Source organism: Notothenia coriiceps, unplaced genomic scaffold (assembly GCF_000735185.1).
Source record: "Notothenia coriiceps isolate Sejong01 unplaced genomic scaffold, NC01 NC01_scaffold00009648, whole genome shotgun sequence".
Classification (NCBI taxonomy): Eukaryota; Metazoa; Chordata; class Actinopteri; order Perciformes; family Nototheniidae; genus Notothenia; species Notothenia coriiceps.
In genome coordinates, this window is record NW_011342349.1 from 280,161 (window position 1) to 297,410 (window position 17,250).

Here is a 17,250-nt window from a genome sequence, read left to right on the forward strand (position 1 = left end):
GGACTAAACTTAACTCAAATCTTCATAGAAGCCAAATAAATTTGGATGAAAAAAGTTATGTTTAGGTTTCTAATATGTAAAAATATAATATGACCAAAGATATAGATTCTTAACATCCAATTTGGTGAGATGAATACTGTACCGCCACGCATTTCATTAGAAACAATTCTGAGATTGATCCTCACCTGAAGGCAAACCCGTTTTAAAAATCTTTTATCTCTGTTTGATCCAGGGCCCGTATTTACGAAGCCATTTTATTTTTACCGCTTAGGATGCTCCTAACTCGGCGCTAAAACATTTACGTAGAGTTTTTCTAAAAGTTATTCACAAAGCCTGAGACCTACTCCGATCTAAGGATAAAATCACTAAGAGTGAACTAGAGTGACCGTCGTTGCTTATGATTACGTTCGATTCTCGTGCATGAGTTTAGAAGCGGTCAGTACCGGATTGGTTGTTCAGAGCAGGCGTCTCGGTGAACTCATCCGGGCAACATTCCACAAACGAGCCCACTAAAACAACGAATATCTGGTAGAATGTACTTCCATCCAAAGTGTTGGATGGCCAGTGCAGGTTACAGGAATACGACGCCATGATACAGTTTGCTGCAGACGCCGATAATGACGTGTATATGCACGTTAAAGAGAGAGAGCGAACAATAAAAATACGGTTAAAATTGCATTAAATTCAAGAGGCAATTAATCACCCTGCAAAACTATTATCCAATGGCATTATTTCAGCACTTAAACCTTTCAATAACAGCCCATACCGCCGTTCAATTTCCCCCCTATCATGATGAATGAAAACAATCTGCTGTGATGGACGTGTACTTTCTTTCTATGCGACGAACACGTCCCATCTTTTGATGGCGCAGTTATTTTTATGTGCGTCCCGTCAATTAGCACTACCGCACCGGGCAACCTGCATTTGCCGTGAAGTTGCTTTGATCCTGTGTGTAGTTGTTGATTGTCCAAAGGAAACCGGATAAACTGTTGGATGATATGTGGTCTAGAGAGCGCGTTGATGGTTTGGTTTATGGCACGGCTGACTGATGGTTGCGATATTCCTAAATCGTTGGCATTGCAAAGTTGCATTTTCCCTGTTGCTAAATATCGTAGTGTTGCCAAACATTTTATTTCCGGACTAATCGGGTTATTCCTGTTAGTCGGGGATGTTATTGCATCCCGCACTAATTCCACAACAAGTTTGATACCCTCACGATTTAGCCAATATCTCTTGATCAATTCACAGTCTTCCATTGTCTCCAAAACATTTCGTCTCGCAGCCATTTTCAGATTCTTTGTGAATAGGTCTTACTGAGTTAGGAGTCCTCTCGAGGACTTTTAAGCTCTCCTAAACTTAGGTGCTACTTTTAGGCCTAAAATACTTTGTGAATTGCTCTTAGTGAATAAAATTAGGAGTCCTAAATGTAAGACTGACACGCCCATTATGTTTAGGAGTTTCTCCTAAATTCGCCAGTTAGGAGCTACTTTTAGCCCTAAGATCCTTTGTGAATACGGCCCCTGGTGATCATTATTGTAGCTGTGTGGCTAACTGTGAGCTAACATGAATGAAGTGGTTTCTCTGATGTGAAATGATTAGCCAGATTTATGAACTTAACATGTTTGTGCCAGCTAATCGTATATGTATCTTGCGTGGATTGTGTGTACCGGTATATTGCGGTTTCAGAATGAGCGGATGGCAACTGCTGCTTGTTTTGAGGTGTTTTCCAATCTTATCGTGTCCCTTTTGGACCCTCCTGTCTTCATGTCGTTCTTGCTTCTCTCCTGCAGATCACAAAGACGTGTCAGTGATGATGAGTGAGATGGATGTCAACGCCATCGCTGGGACCTTGAAGCTTTACTTCAGAGAGCTGCCAGAGCCGCTCTTCACTGATGATCTCTACCCTAACTTTGCAGGCGGCATTAGTAAGTCCCAGGGATATTGACATTCTCAAATATATCTAATTACTGGTGATTGCAGCTTGATTGGCAGGATGTGATACAATCTAATTATTTTCTCTCTGTGCAGATCTGTCTGACAGTGTTGCCAAAGAGAGCTGCATGTTGAACTTACTGCTGTCACTGCCGGAGCCCAACCTGGTCACATTCCTATTCCTGTTGGATCACATGAAGAGGTAAGGAAACACACACATCCTTTCAAATCATGTAGACAGGAATGCTAACATATGCAGAGAAAACAACAAGCCATAAAAATACAGGTGGTGCATTCAACTGTGATTTCTGAGAAATATACATCAGAATCCGATTCATTCATCTGTACCCTGGTAGAAATGAGGTTTTTTGACAGTTGCTCCATTTAAGATTAAAATAAAAAATACAAAGATAAAACAAAAATGAAATAGAATACACATATGAATATAAACATAACTTAAAGTAAAAATGTGCAATAAGTAGAGAATATTTGTTGTATTGGCATATGAAGTTAGGAAAAAATGTGCAAATTGAACTACAATATATAACAAAATATGTTATACTACAATATATATATATAATGTTTGGAGAAGTACTCAGATCTTGTCCTTAAGTAAAAGTAGAAGTTACATTGCGTAGGAATACTACTAAGTAAAAGTCCTGCATTCTAAATGTTACTCAAATAAAAGTACAAAAGTATTTGCATCAAAATATACTTAAAGTACCAAAAGTACATATGATCTCTTGTCATCTCTCTATATGCCACTAACAGACGTCATGTCTTCTTCTCCTCAGGGTGGCAGATAAGGAGAGCATCAACAAGATGTCTCTCCACAACTTGGCGACAGTTTTCGGACCGACCTTGCTGAGGCCTTCCGAGAAGGACAGCAAGATCCCCGCAAACCCCACCCAGCCAATCAGCATGGGGGACAGCTGGTCCCTGGAAGTCATGGCGCAGGTTGGTCTCGTTCTGGCATTTCATCTTTGATTTTCAGAGTTCTAACTAAAAGCTCGTCCATCTAAAACCTCATATGTCTCTTCTGTTTTGTATTCGCTCGCAGGTCCAGGTGTTGCTGTACTTCCTCCAGCTGGAGACGATCCCCACCCCGGACAGTAAAAGACAGAGCATCCTCTTCTCCACTGAAGTATAGAGCTAATATTGACTCTGATTCTTTGACCATGGAGGAGAGAAACGAGACGGACCGTGGCTCAAAGTGAGCCTATAGTAGGATGTTTTTTAATTGACTGACCAGACTCTTGCAGATGGAAAAGATTGTCTCTGGTGATGCCTGCCCTCCTCAAACACAAGAGGGCGCCATTGGACCTCCGAACCTCTGAGGATGCGAGGGTGTTCATATCTCTCATTACATGATATTTAGTAAGATTCCTTCATTGACTACATTCACCATCTACATTTCTCCACCACGCTCTTTGTTGGTCTTTACAGCTTTAACGCAATTGTGGTTCAAAAATCAAGATCAATGTCAGTCCATAAGAGAAGAAAACACGTCTTTCCTGATCCTTGAATTAGTTTGCCATCAAATCTGAATTTCCATGTAAGTTTGTGTTTGCGTTGTTCTCTATCTGTGTTTATTTTGGACAATCATCTACTCAAGACTTGTCATTGATCCATCTCGAACATTGCTTCATTTCCTGATGAGGTCAATCCTAACTGTGTCTTACATCATCTCAGCCCATTGTTTCTGAGAAAGACAAGAGAACACATTTATAGGAGTTGACGATCGGCGCGATACTGGCTTTCGTTCTTTGGGTGAAGAAGCCAACACCTGTATGGTTTAGTGTTTACAACGTAAACAAACCCAGATGGGAGTCGGAGACAAATGCTACAGCTTGAAGAAGAACAAAAAAAGGAACCTGATGATTAGTAATACACTGCAATCTGACTGACTGCGGTTTTTACGACCATAAAAGCAAAATGTCCTCTATTTGTGTTGTTTGTGTCTCAAGGTAGTCTTCAGCTTGAATACCCAGGAAGCAATATATTTTCTAACATAGGAAGTGTCTGTGTTCATATCGTTGCTGAGGAAAAGTCCTTCTTACTGTAACATAGGACATCTTGCCAAAAGTAATATGTTTTTTGTTTGTTTCTAGACAAAAAAGGAGGCGGTTGTATTTACAGATACAGTATGTACATAATCTTAAATATTTCTTTCTTTTTGTTTAACAGTATAATCATTGATGCTATTATTGTAATTTATTTTGGGGGGGGGAAGGGGTCGGTTTGTTTTTCTATGTGAGCTCTTTTTCTGTTTTGATTCTGAAAGTGGTAGGTCTTAGCCTTGACTTTGAGTCTTGCAGTAAATAAGCAGGATTTAGCCTTGTTCTTATAGAAACTACTCAGCTGTTCTGTCCAGCCTCTTGATTATTCATTTAGATATTATTATTGAAGGTAACACACACATTGTAGTTACATACTGTATGCTGCTGTGGAAAAGGCACAAGCTCTTTAACGGCTGGGTGTTCCTCGGCAAAAAAAAACGTCTCGCATCCAGAGACCGTCGCCTGTCTAGTGTAGACAATATGCAATGTCATAATAGAGCACACACACTCACACACATATGACATTGTCTCATGTTGTACCATTTAATCATTGGCTGCAGAAGTGCACTCACGCAATGTTAGAAACTACTGTATTACAATTGAAGTGACCTGAGCACTCTGCATTTATGTCCAATGAAGAGCATATCTGTTGGTTTTTATGAAGGAATATTAATTTTGTTTCATCTTCTCCTGAACGGCGAAATGTCCTTATAATCCTTTGTCCCTTTCAATGTTCTTCATACGGTGAAGCATGAAGGTGTCCAACTAGATGACCATTTTAAAAAAGAAAGCTCTTAAGATGTGTTTTTGATTCTAAAAAGTACATATTTCTCATTTTGATTTCAGTTTCCTAGATTTAACATGCAGGCATGTTTTATTGTTTTGTTTTTTATTTTTGTGTTATTGCTGTCTTTTTCACAGTTGTGTCATCATGTGGGATGTTTGTAACTCGTGAGTATCTGGTTTACATTATCGCAGCATATCCTTCTCATGCCTAGGGTAAATATCACGGTTGTTCCTCTCGAATATCTTAGATATAAAACTATAACCGTTTGAACAGTTAACTGGATCTGATAAGGGCTTGTGTCCATGTTTGAGATGACTTATGGGAGTCAATGTTATTGATAACACATTTTAAGTTAACATAAATGTCTTTGGACTTTTTAAGGCAAGAGAAGTCATTCTCAGATACATATCAACTCTCTAAATCTTAAGTCACTCGATAAATAAATATACATAAAACATCATTATATCAACCCAAATGATGTTAAGCTTTTATTCTGAAAGTCTTCATGCCTTCAGTCCCTTTATGTACTTCCACACGTTTTGGCCTACTGTAGCATGCTCACATTGTTTCATCATCTATATGTCAGGATGTGAGACACCGGGTGAATCCACCACTCATTCATTCGTCTGTCACCCTTTAAAACAAGTCCCGATTGCCTACCCTATCGTGCCTCGACACTTTTTTTTTGTTTGTTAAGCGCCTGTGGTACTCTGAAACGTTGTTCAGTCTCCTGTTGCCTTTGCTGAGGACAGCCACACACCTTCCATCTCTTAAAGACTAAGACAGGACCTTAACCTTAAGCACGGTCTTAGCTCATACTGTACATGCTCTACTGTCACCTTCATCGTACTGTGATGCTGTCATTTTAAAAAGTCAGTCTTAAAACATTTTCGTCCTTGTTTTGGCTCTTAAACTTTCAGCTCCTTTGAATGCCTTTTAATCTAATTTATTTATGTTTTGTCCCTGTTTGGTATAAGAAGGTCTCCTAGTTCTATTTATTTATGATACAATATCATCTGAAGCTATATTAATGTATATGGTGTGCTTTCTTTGGGAAAACGTACGTCTTATTTTACTGTTTGTTGATATTTTGTCCCAGAATCACAACCCCTCCAAACACCTACGAAAGCCCATTTCTCATCTCTGTAGTTTGACGTGTTGTACAACTTGTTGTACAGACTGCCCACTGTGAGTGTTTAGCTATTTGATTAAATAACTGAATAGCAGATGCAGGTTCTTGTCAATTGAAAAAGGTAGATTCACAGAATTCAAACTTCTCTCATTTTCCACAAAGTTGTATAATATGTATTATACTAGAGAGTACATTATCTGGTTTCCGTTATTATTTATTTTGGCGTCCGCTGACGTATGATCGTCAAGAGTTGAGCCGGTACGCCTCTAGTCTCTTTGAAAAGACAAGCTGTCAGTGTATGGTAGAGGAGATAAGAGTCTTATATTGCTCTAAAATCTGCATTGTTTTTGGTCTGTTGATTGTCAGTGTAACTGCATGTACCCTCCATAACCTCAGTCCCTCTGTACATGAAAAAGTAAATACAACAAAAAAGGTTTAATTTATCTGTTGAATAGCCTGAAGATGTGGAACATATTGCTCTATATGAAAGTCCTCCTCCATTTATTGCATATGGTAATTATCACATTCCCATAATACTGTCAAATGACCCTCTGCTGCCACTTCTACGCCACCAGACTTACATTAAGTTAGACTCCCTGACTCTTTGGAAATATACCCGTTTTGATTTTATTTGGCACACAATGTTAAGCTGAGAATGAAACTTGCTGACCAACCACAAACACTTTCTCTTTACCTTCTGCGATTTTTGAACTCTTGTTCCTCTTGTTCAATATTCAGTGTTCTGCTTGTAGAACTGTAACAAAGGAATACTGTATTCTGAGGGAAAACATGTTTGGAAGGCATTTGCAGCCTATGTTTGTACACAAAAATGTTAAATAAAATCTCCTTGTATCTACATAGAATGATTTTTGGTTTTGGTTTTTTAAACTTCTGATTAATTCTGCAGCCTGGTCGCTTTTCAGGTGGAAATGATTGCACTGAACAACATGGTAGACGAAAACAGCATGAAACAATAAAATGTTTACAGGTTAGTGTAATTCTTCCTGACATGTGTATCAGCAGGACACCTATTCTGGGTTTTTAAATCTTCTATAAAACATCTGAGCTTTCCATTTGATAATCGTATTTAGAAGTGAATCATGGATCTGACTGATGAGCAGTAAAACTACTAATGCAAGTCTAAAGAAATGGGTCTTTACAAATTAATAAGTATGTTAACATGTGAGTCAGATTAGGCTCATAGTATTAATGGCAATGTTATTTCAGAGAAGGATGAAGACCAGCAAAGAGAGCAACTAGATAAAAGCATAAATTATATTCAATCTTAACTTCTTAACTTGAATTATGAAATAGATGTTAGGAAATCCAACAGGCCACTTGTGTCATCAAACGTGGCAGAGGTTTTACATTACATCGCAAATAAAAATAAAGTTTAAAGGTCTCTGAATACATAATTTACAATGTATTAAGGCACATAACCATGAAGCATTCAAACAATACAATCCTCACATTTGTCTGCGTATTTGACTTTTACGCACAGCCTCATTTACAACAAACCAAAAATGGGCGTGGTTTTGAGGGTGTGCACGTGGACTCAGAATTGGCTTTCTCCTGGGGTTTCTTTCGCGTTTTGTAACACATGTTTAATGTGAAACTTATCATCGAAAAATGTTTGTACCTTTATTCCACCTATTTTGACGGTATCTTATTTTTATTTAATTTCCTCGGCCTCTTTCACTTTCCAGCCGTTCATACGTCACTATTCACCACAAGACCACCCTCCTCAACCAACACACCCACACATGATACATACACACACGCGCGCAGGAGAGAGAAAGAGGCTAGCGCTTCTATTGTATTGCAGCGTGTGTGTGTGGCTCACCTTCAGAACTTCCCCTGAACCACCGATCATCAGTCACTGTGACAATCCAGTCACATATCACAGGATTTACAACGTATTCATTTTTCATTCCGTGTCTGTCACTTTCCATTTAAGTTTCTGGGGATATCCGCCTATTGCGTTCTTATACACGTTGATTAGGAGGAAAGACTTCTTATTTCCACTCTTAAAGGTAAGAAATGTTTTCTGCTTGTTCAGGCTATGTTTTAAATGTGTGTCAGATGATGTCTAAGAAGAGTAGTTACATTGACCAGGTGTTTTTTTCCATAACCAATGCGCGAAGATTATGTTTATTAATTGAACATAAGCAACTATTGGTTATTCTAACCATGGAAGATTTCAATGTGTCTAGGTTGTGGAGTTTTTCATAGCAATACATTTAAGAATTAGATGGTTCAAGTCTAATCAATGTAGCCTATACCTGATATTGCATCAACCCAGTACTTTGTGTGAATAGCTGTAATTATGAAAGTGTGTGTATTTATCTCTCTTTATAAGGCTGATAAATTGATGAACGTCTGATCAGCATTTTGACCATCACTATCAATTAACATCTACTGTCATAACAAAACTTTCCCTGCAGTGATTGTTCATTATTAGCCCAGCTAATGTTTCTGTTGTCTTATATGTTCTTGGTATCAAGAGTCCACAACATGATGTGTGGGCCTCCCTCATTAGTTATAAACACAGAACCTTTGCCAATAATAATACAGCAGCTTTTCATTTTGTTTTCCTATGCCTTTGGTGGAGCTGGTGCATTGATTGACATGGCAGAGACAGATCAGCCTCTAGCAGGATGTGCATGTTCTTATCACTTCCTCCAAGCCTTAATGCACATTTAGCCCTGATCATAATAAAGGAGAGTCGTTTTTCATTAAAGCAGACAACTGGAAGAAGGTTAAACAAGAAGAATCATGTAAGTTCTTGTTTTATTGTACCACTTTCTTCTATTTTCAAAATGTTGCAGCAACTTGAGGTTTTAAATGGTTGGGTGTTATAGCTTTCTAGAAATGCTGCATAAAGCTTGTTTTTTTTAATTCCTTTGGCTTGTGAGAAAGTTTAAACAATAGAGAAAAAGCACAACTTTGGTCCGACGTACTGCCAATCAGGATCATAGCTGTAGAGCTAATACAAAACTATGTGAGAACAACACAGCAAGTTTGGTGGAAGCACAATGTGTGGAAGGAAAGTTAATCTACATGTTTTCAGTTTTCTATATATTTTCAACTCTATGGCAATGTTTCTTTATATTTCCTATGACTATGAGGTCGTGTGAGGTCTTTTACCAATCTTTTTTCATATACAGTACAATTATAGCCAGTTTATTCGAGAAATAATATGTCTTTCTAATCAGGTACAATCCTGAACCTCAACAGATAGGAAGATTGATGATTCAATATGGAATCTAAACAAATAACCCACACTTTGGTTAGATGTGGATTTCCATACACTAAACACATAGTTTAATATTACTCAATAACTGAAGTGAACTGAGCTGAAACGTCGTCAATATAAAAATTATAATCACAGCTTTTTCTTATGCAAAGCTACGGCCATTTTGCCCAAGATGTGGATGACATTTTTTGACACCCATTAGAGGTTGAATATTAGATTGAGGCTCAGTGAGCATCTTCATCGGCTCCAAGAATATCCCACAGTACATGAATGCTAAAGCTGGTCAGATTGATTAGTCATTCTGTTATGAGATTACGCTCATCAGTGTCACATTCATCTTTGGATTCATTTCTGATACAGTGGCAGAGACATGCTAATGCAAGGCCCTGAAAAATAGGTCCCAGCATCGCTCGTGACAGATTTCCCTAATCGCTGTGCCAGGAACTAGTCCATATCAACAAATCATTCTTGTCCCCAATGTCACCAAGTTTACTTTGAACATATGTCTGCTTTGTACGCTGTGCCTCATTTCAGGGAATTTAAGCGTTTCCAACAAGAGGAAGAAACTTGTGCCATTGGTCTTGAGTGCACTGATGTACAGCAGCATATTGTATACATGGTGATGCTTGTATTATAGGCTAACCCGTTCTGTTGGTATTGAGTTTTAAGAAAATGTCAAACAAATAGAAGAAATTGCATAAAAGCACAACAAAATTAAGCATTTTTCCCACAGACATTTTCTAAATACACTAATCCCCCTGGTATTTCGCTAATCTGAAGCCACAGGCAACTGGCAACAACACAAATCCTTCAATTTACTTCCTTGTTATGATTCAAAATATAGATTCAAACTGCTATAGGGAAAATCCATAATACTGCATAGTGTAGTATCAATGCAGCCTTGGTTATTTTCTCACGTGATCTGGAAACACGTCTGTCTTCCCCCCTGAGCTATACCCCATTATTCATAAGTGAATAACTTGGCTTGCATTTCTCTCGGACTCCCTTTGTAGAGGTTCAAGGTTCAAGGTTCAAGGTTCTTTATTGTCAAACTAACATAGCTACAGAGTAATTATGCCATTGAAAATCTTAGGTCGCTTCTCCAACAATGCAAGGTTGACATAAATGCAGTGATGATAGACCAACAAAGTGTTCAAGTGTTGGTACAATGGCTTTGAAATGTATAGGTGGTTTAATCTGTGGTATTATCAGTGATTCTGGAGGAAAGCATGTCATTGACAGGAATGGTCAGTGTGTGGCAGATTTTCGGGAAACTTTTCCTGAAATAAAAGGTGCATTGTTGGACTGTCGGCTTTGGCCCTGTGTGGAAACAAACTGCACGCCTGTCTTCCAGAGATAGATTGCTTTTCGGACCTGTGTGGTAGGCTGCAATCTGTTTGTACAGGCCAGATGACTGAGATTGTGTTCTCTCTCTCTTACTCTCCAGACCAGTGCTCTTAACTTGGCAGCCATCGGGCTAACCTCCCAGAGCCTTCCTCTTCAACATTCGGCCATCTGAAGCAAAGTTCAACAAGCCGAACACAAAGGAGGTGAAGACGGCTGCAGAGAGAAATAGGAAGACTCACAGACTGAGTTACAGTAAACATTATGTCAGGTGTCATGTTTGTGGTGGCAACATCCTGCCTTGGCTATCCTCTGTTGACACTATCACTCTTTCCTCAAGGCGTACCATGGGGTTTGGCAAGTTGGTATTTTGTCTAAAAACAAGTCAAAGCAGCTGAGTTTGTGGAATGAAAACGCAAAGAAAGCAAATAATAAGAAAAAACAACCATGCCGGAGAATGACCAGCTGGTCTATATCGGCCTGGAGCTGGTAATCGCCTTACTGTCTGTGGCGGGAAACGTGCTGGTCTGCTGGGCCGTCTGCCTCAACTCCAATCTGCAGAGCATCACCAACTTCTTCGTGGTGTCACTGGCAGTGGCTGATATTGCTGTGGGGTTGCTGGCAATCCCCTTTGCTATCACTATAAGGTACTGCTCGCTGTTTCATTTAAGTTATAATTATGACTTAAATCCAATTGTGCCAATTCACTGGTTTTTAACACGTTTTTTTGCAATCCCACATAAGTACCGGCTTCTGTGCAAACTTCTTTGGCTGCCTGTTCATCGCTTGCTTCGTCCTCATCCTTACCCAGAGCTCCATCTTCAGCCTGCTGGCCATCGCCGCCGACCGCTACATTGCTATCAATAACCCACTCAGGTGAGAGGAAACAAAAAGGTCACATCAACTGAAACAAATACGGTTTTCCACACTGTCACTTTCCCCACATACAGTGGGGCAAAAAAGTATTTAGTCAGCCACCAATTGTGCAAGTTCTCCCACTTAAAAAGATGAGAGAGGCTTGTAATTTTCATCCTAGGTATAAATCAACTATGAGAGACAAAATGAGAAAAAAAAAATCCAGAAAATCACATTGTCTGATTTTTAAAGAATTTATTTGCAAATTATGGTGGAAAATAAGTATTTGGTCACCTACAAACAAACAAGATTTCTGGCTCTCACAGACCTGTAACTTCTTCTTTAAGAGCCTCCTCTGTCCTCCACTTGTTAACTGTATTAATGGCACCTGTTTGAACTCGTTATCAGTATAAAAGACACCTGTCCACAACCTCAAACAGTCACACTCCAAACTCCATATGGCCAAGACCAAAGAGCTGTCAAAGGACACCAGAAACTAAATTGTAGACCTGCACCAGGCTGGGAAGACTGAATCTGCAATAGGTAAGCAGCTTGGTGTGAAGAAATCAACTGTGGGAGCAATTATTAGAAAATGGAAGACATACAAGACCACTGATAATCTCCCTAGATCTGGGACTCCACGCAAGATCTCACCCCGTGGGGTCAAAATGATCACAAGAACGGTGAGCAAAAATCCCAGAACCACACGGGGGGACCTAGTCAATGACCTGCAGAGAGCTGGGACCAAAGTAACAAAGGCTACCATCAGTAACACACTACGCCGCCAGGGACTCAAATCCTGCAGTACCAGACGTGTCCCCCTGCTTAAGCCAGTACATGTCCAGGCCCGTCTGAAGTTTGCTAGAGAGCATTTAGATGATCCAGAAGAGGATTGGGAGAATGGCGAGTAATAATGGTCACGATGAAACCAAAATATAACTTTTGGTAACAAGCTCAACTAGACCCGTGTTTGGAGGAAAAGAATGCTGAGTTCTCTCCAAAGAATACCAATACCTATACCTGTTAAACATATGGCTAAAATATCAATGCTTTGGCGTTTCTGCAAAGGGACCAGGACGACCGATCCGTGTAAAGGAAAGAATGAATGGGGCCATGTATCGTGAGATTTTGAGTGACAACCTCCTTCCATCAGCAAGGGCATTGAAGATGAAACGTGGCTGGGTCTTTCAGCATGACAATGATCCCAAACACACCGCCCGGGCTACGAAGGAGTGGCTTCGTAAGAAGCATTTCAAGGTCCTGGAGTGGCCTAGCCAGTCTCCAGATCTCAACCCCATAGAAAATCTTTGGAGGGAGTTGAAAGTCCGTGTTGCCCAGCGACAACCCCAAAACATCACTGCTCTAGAGGAGATCTGCATGGAGGAATGGGCCAAAATACCAGCAACAGTGTGTGAAAACCTTGTGAAGACTTACAGAAAACGTTTGACCTCTGTCATTGCCAACAAAGGGTATATAACAAAGTATTGAGATGAACTTTTGTTATTGACCAAATACTTATTTTCCACCATAATTTGCAAATAAATTCTTTAAAAATCAGACAATGTGATTTTCTGGATTTTTTTTTCTCATTTTGTCTCTCATGTGAGGTATACCTAGGATGAAAATTACAGGCCTCTCTCATCTTTTTAAGTGGGAGAACTTGCACAATTGGTGGATGACTAAATACTTTTTTTCCCCACTGTATCTCTTCAGACTGTTCAAATTTCTGGGACTTAATGATAGAGCTGAATTTTGTTTAGAAAGATATGATTTAGCTGTATTCATTTCAACACAATGCCGTTTACACACAAGTCAGAGGAGTGTGGGTAAATCATTAAACGTGACAAGCGTCCAAATTACAAATGCACTGTTGCAAAGCACATTAAATTATAGAAAGATATTATTACATTACAGATAATGTGGCCGGCTGTGTGCAGACATAGATGTATGCCTCCACAGGATTAATTAGGTTACTGTTTGTGTGCTGCTCAAGGGATAACATCTTCTAAAGAAATGTTCATGTAAATCAACACCATTTTAATTATATCTCTTTAAAACGGTCTCATTTATTTTAACAAAACACACACATTTATGGCCTTTTCACATACCATTAAGTTGTTGTTGAACTGTTTTAACCAAAGCCACTGTTGTTTAGTCACAGTTGCATTCTTTACTCCTGCCATGAGAGGATTTTGCATGCGTTAAGCCATAGCAGGTGACACATTTGCATAAGCAGCAAGTTGCATAATGGCCTCTGCTGCGTGTTTGTTTGCTCGAGCTGGTGCCACAACCCCTAGCTGGCACCAAGGTCCAGAGAGCTAATAATTCATCAGAGTTTTTAGAGGCTTAATATAGCCTGCTGGCCGCCATCCTGGCCGTGCAAAATCTCAGTCACATGGGACAATGGCTGTAGGTGAGGGGATGTTGTTACCAGGAATACTATGGTTATTCGTGTTGATTCTCAATTTGTATTCCTCCACTCAAATGTGTGCATTGCCTGTGTCTGAATTAATCAGTGCTGCCAACACGTTCTTTAAAAGTGCCTGACAACCTGAGGATGAAGCAAAAATGTAATATTTAAAAGCTGGATTTTCTTAAAAGCAGGTCCAGTTTCTGGGTATTAATAGCTCAAATGGCTTGCTTAAGTGACATCTGAATTATTTATCAAAAATGTAAATGTTGTATGTCCTCGTGTCAGAAAAGGCTAACTTATTATAATATAAAGCTATTGTATATTTTTGTTGACCTAATCTTATCAGCGACCTCATAGTAAGATACATTTCCTCATTATTTTGCCCAAGTTGGTACTGTAAATCAGGGTGATTTTATTAAATGTCATGTTTGTATTTCACTGTATTGTTCAGAATCCCTTACAGTACAGTATATGACTATACTGAAGAAAACATCTTTAGCGTTTTGTCTTAATGTGAGAAAAAAAGATGAGAAATACTTGTGGCGGTAAATGACATTAGAGGAAGGAAATGCCCTTTATTGCACACTTACTGTAGGTGTCAGTGTACTTACAAGGTGTCAAAAGTCATGCAGCAACATGCAGCACTGTTTCACTTCTTCACTTTTTAGCATGGATAGAAATGAGAATATATACAGGCATAAAAGCCTCAATCAAAATGGATTTAGTAATTTCATGTGTCTTTAAAATGCAGACAAAAGTACTGGAGAGGTTAGATTGCTGTAAGTGCTTACAGTTTATTTAAAAGCCAGTGATGCCAGTGTTCATTCAAATCACCAAATATTGACTTTGCCACACAGGGATACTATCACAAAGCGATTAGATAAAACAACTAATGTGTCATTCTGCTCTGCTCAACCATTTAGGTACAACAGCCTGGTGACAGGGCAGAGGGCAAAGGGCATCATCGCATTGTGCTGGGTCCTCTCAGTGGGCATCGGCCTGACACCAATCCTGGGCTGGAACACAGGTGGGAGTTTATTTGTTCTCCAAATGTAAACCTGACTTAACCCTAAGCCTGTAGAAATAACATAAATGTGGCATCTGTTACATGGTTCAATGGTTTCTGAGTAGGTGTAATGGTTTGTTGAGGCTGGTCTACGTTTTGTTTCTTTGTCAGTTGTTAAAAGCCAGAAAATCTGAATGATGGGAAACAGTTCGCCAGAATAAACACATCTCCCAACAATCCCTGCTTTTAGCGTCAACTTCCAATTCCTAGAACAACCATTTTCAAAGTGAGGTTGAAAAAAGATGTTCAAACGCTCCTTGGGGAAAATGGAAGGATGCATTTGATTTGTATTTCTTGATATAAAGCTCAAATTCATTTCAGTACTAACAATTCAAATAAATGTATCAGGCATTTTTGTCATCCAAAACCTAAAGCATGCAATTTTACTGGTTTGTTTGACATTATATAAGATAAAACTGACACTTAATTCCCGTTGCTCTTTGTTTTACAGGTTTGAACACAACCGCCCCAACCAGCAGCAAAATATGCCCTGAAGGTTTGACCGAGTGCCTGTTTGAAGGAGTGGTTACCCTGGACTACATGGTCTATTTCAATTTCTTCGGCTGTGTGCTGGTGCCCCTGTTGGTCATGCTGGTCATCTATGCCCATATCTTCATGGCTGCTCGACGCCAGCTCCGACTGATGTGTCTCAAAGTCGCACACACGCCCGCTCCTGGAGTTATAACTTCATCGTCGAGCTCATCTCGTTCCACCCTGCAGAAGGAAGTTCACGCAGCCAAATCGTTGGCTATCATTGTCGGTTTGTTCGCATTGTGTTGGCTCCCGCTGCACATCATCAACTGTTTCAACCACCTGTGTCATGACTGTGGGCGCGTACATATCTGGGTAATGAACATTGCCATCATCCTTTCCCATGCTAACTCTGTGGTGAATCCCTTCATCTACGCGTATCGCATACGGGAGTTCAGGCAGACCTTTCGAAGGATCCTGTACCAGCAAATCCTCGGGCAGAGGGATGGACGTGGGTTTGTGAAAGATTGTGGTGATGGCAGAAGCGTTGGGAAAAGCAGTTTCAGGCGGCGGACTTCTTCCCGTACCAGTAAAGAGGGTTCATCGAGTGGCACCGTAGTGAATAGTTACGTCCTGGACTCCAGTCCTGAGCGATCTACACCAAAAGCAACTCATGAAGCCTCTTGCCATTGGACATCAAATGTAGACACTGCACCAGGTAGTTACGTACCTAACGGACAGCATGTGCAGGGTAGCCACCTTCCAGGAATGCAGCAGCCATGTATCACAGGCTTTGCTGCTCAGGATGGAGTCCAGTTGGTCTCCTATTTGAAGGGAACAACAGATGTTTTGGAGTTGAAAGACAGTGAAAATTGCATTGCTTTTGTAAATGTTCAGGCTTTTTCCCTTAAACAATCTGACTTTGAACATTCAACAGAGCTCACAAAAGTCTCATGACATAGATATTTAGGTATTTAAAGGGGACATATTATGCTCATGTCATACTTTGGTTTTCTAATGGAACATTTTTACATGCCTAAATGTTCAAAAAACACTTAATATATCTCCAACTGTCTTTGTGTGTCTGAAATGCTCTGTTTTACCGAAAGGGCCCAGTCTCCTCTGACTGACCCGCAGGTAAAGAACCCAGGGGAGCTAAATCTGAATGGTTTCTTGAATCCTATGTTTTCAGATCTAGGCAGTCCGCCCACTAGGGTGTATTATTTCACAGGTTGAGTGTAATAATTCCAGGAACCAATATGTGGAAATGGTATAATGATATGTCCTAAATAATATTCTAAATATTTGTATATGCCATAGAACCTATACAAGTCTGAAAACATAACGAAATGAAAAAGGATTAATAAAGCCTCAATAAAACCCATGGTAACTGTAAGCATCTGTTGCTCTCTTTTTGTTGCCCACTTACTCTTTATATTCAACCAATTTTGAAACATAATGACATGCAGTACAATAACATATATGTGCTCTTTTTCTAAGCCAAATGCTTTTTCAACTGTACTGTATCTTGCATTTATATTTTCATTAGACAATAAACATTTGAAACTTTGAATTGTATTTGTTTCATCAAGTCACTTTTGTAATGGTCATCTGTATTGTGTTACTCATCTGAAAATAAAACACTGACTCTTAAATACTAATTAGCACACTTTTTCATCAGCTGAGGACAATTCTTCTCTAGAAGATACCGGCTATGTGTTGAACAGACTGTTAAAGATGAAGCACTATAGTATGTCCTTCTAACAGCTGTAGGTAATGGTCTGAAGGAACCATACAACTCAACCCTCAAAGACAACTTGGGGTAAACAATAAGATTGTTTGAAAGTGTGCATCATCTCTTGTTTAACAATCTGTTTAAAAGTAATTCCGCAGTGTGCTGGATAGCTACAGAACACTTGGTGTTGCTAGTTTGA

The 17,250-nt window shown here is 39.6% G+C and overlaps 2 protein-coding genes across 5 annotated transcripts in view; both read left to right on the forward strand.

Moving 5' to 3' along the window:
• LOC104945420 (breakpoint cluster region protein-like) overlaps positions 1-6,774 on the forward strand; it is a 16,324-nt gene extending 9,550 nt beyond the window's left edge. Inside the window, exons 6-9 of the mRNA XM_010771082.1 lie at positions 1,791-1,925; positions 2,029-2,134; positions 2,727-2,889; positions 2,993-6,774. Of these exons, the coding sequence (XP_010769384.1) occupies positions 1,791-1,925; positions 2,029-2,134; positions 2,727-2,889; positions 2,993-3,082 (494 nt within the window). The 3' untranslated portion in view covers positions 3,083-6,774. The remainder of the gene's footprint in view (positions 1-1,790; positions 1,926-2,028; positions 2,135-2,726; positions 2,890-2,992) is intronic.
• Positions 6,775-7,692: 918 nt separating this feature from the next.
• Positions 7,693-16,881, forward strand: LOC104945408 (adenosine receptor A2b-like). 4 transcript variants are annotated; one of them, XM_010771068.1, is made up of 6 exons: positions 7,693-7,944; positions 8,523-8,688; positions 10,615-11,158; positions 11,256-11,387; positions 14,703-14,806; positions 15,297-16,881. In XM_010771068.1, the coding sequence occupies exons 3-6, from the start codon at positions 10,959-10,961 to the stop codon at positions 16,271-16,273; spliced, it is 1,413 nt and encodes a 470-aa protein (XP_010769370.1). In that variant the 5' UTR covers positions 7,693-7,944; positions 8,523-8,688; positions 10,615-10,958; the 3' UTR covers positions 16,274-16,881. The 4 variants fall into 4 exon arrangements, with proteins under 4 accessions (XP_010769370.1, XP_010769371.1, XP_010769372.1 ...); XM_010771069.1 differs by having other exon boundaries at positions 8,653-8,688; XM_010771070.1 differs by lacking the exon at positions 8,523-8,688 and having other exon boundaries at positions 10,615-10,717; positions 10,852-11,158.
• The last annotated feature ends 369 nt before the right edge of the window (positions 16,882-17,250 follow it).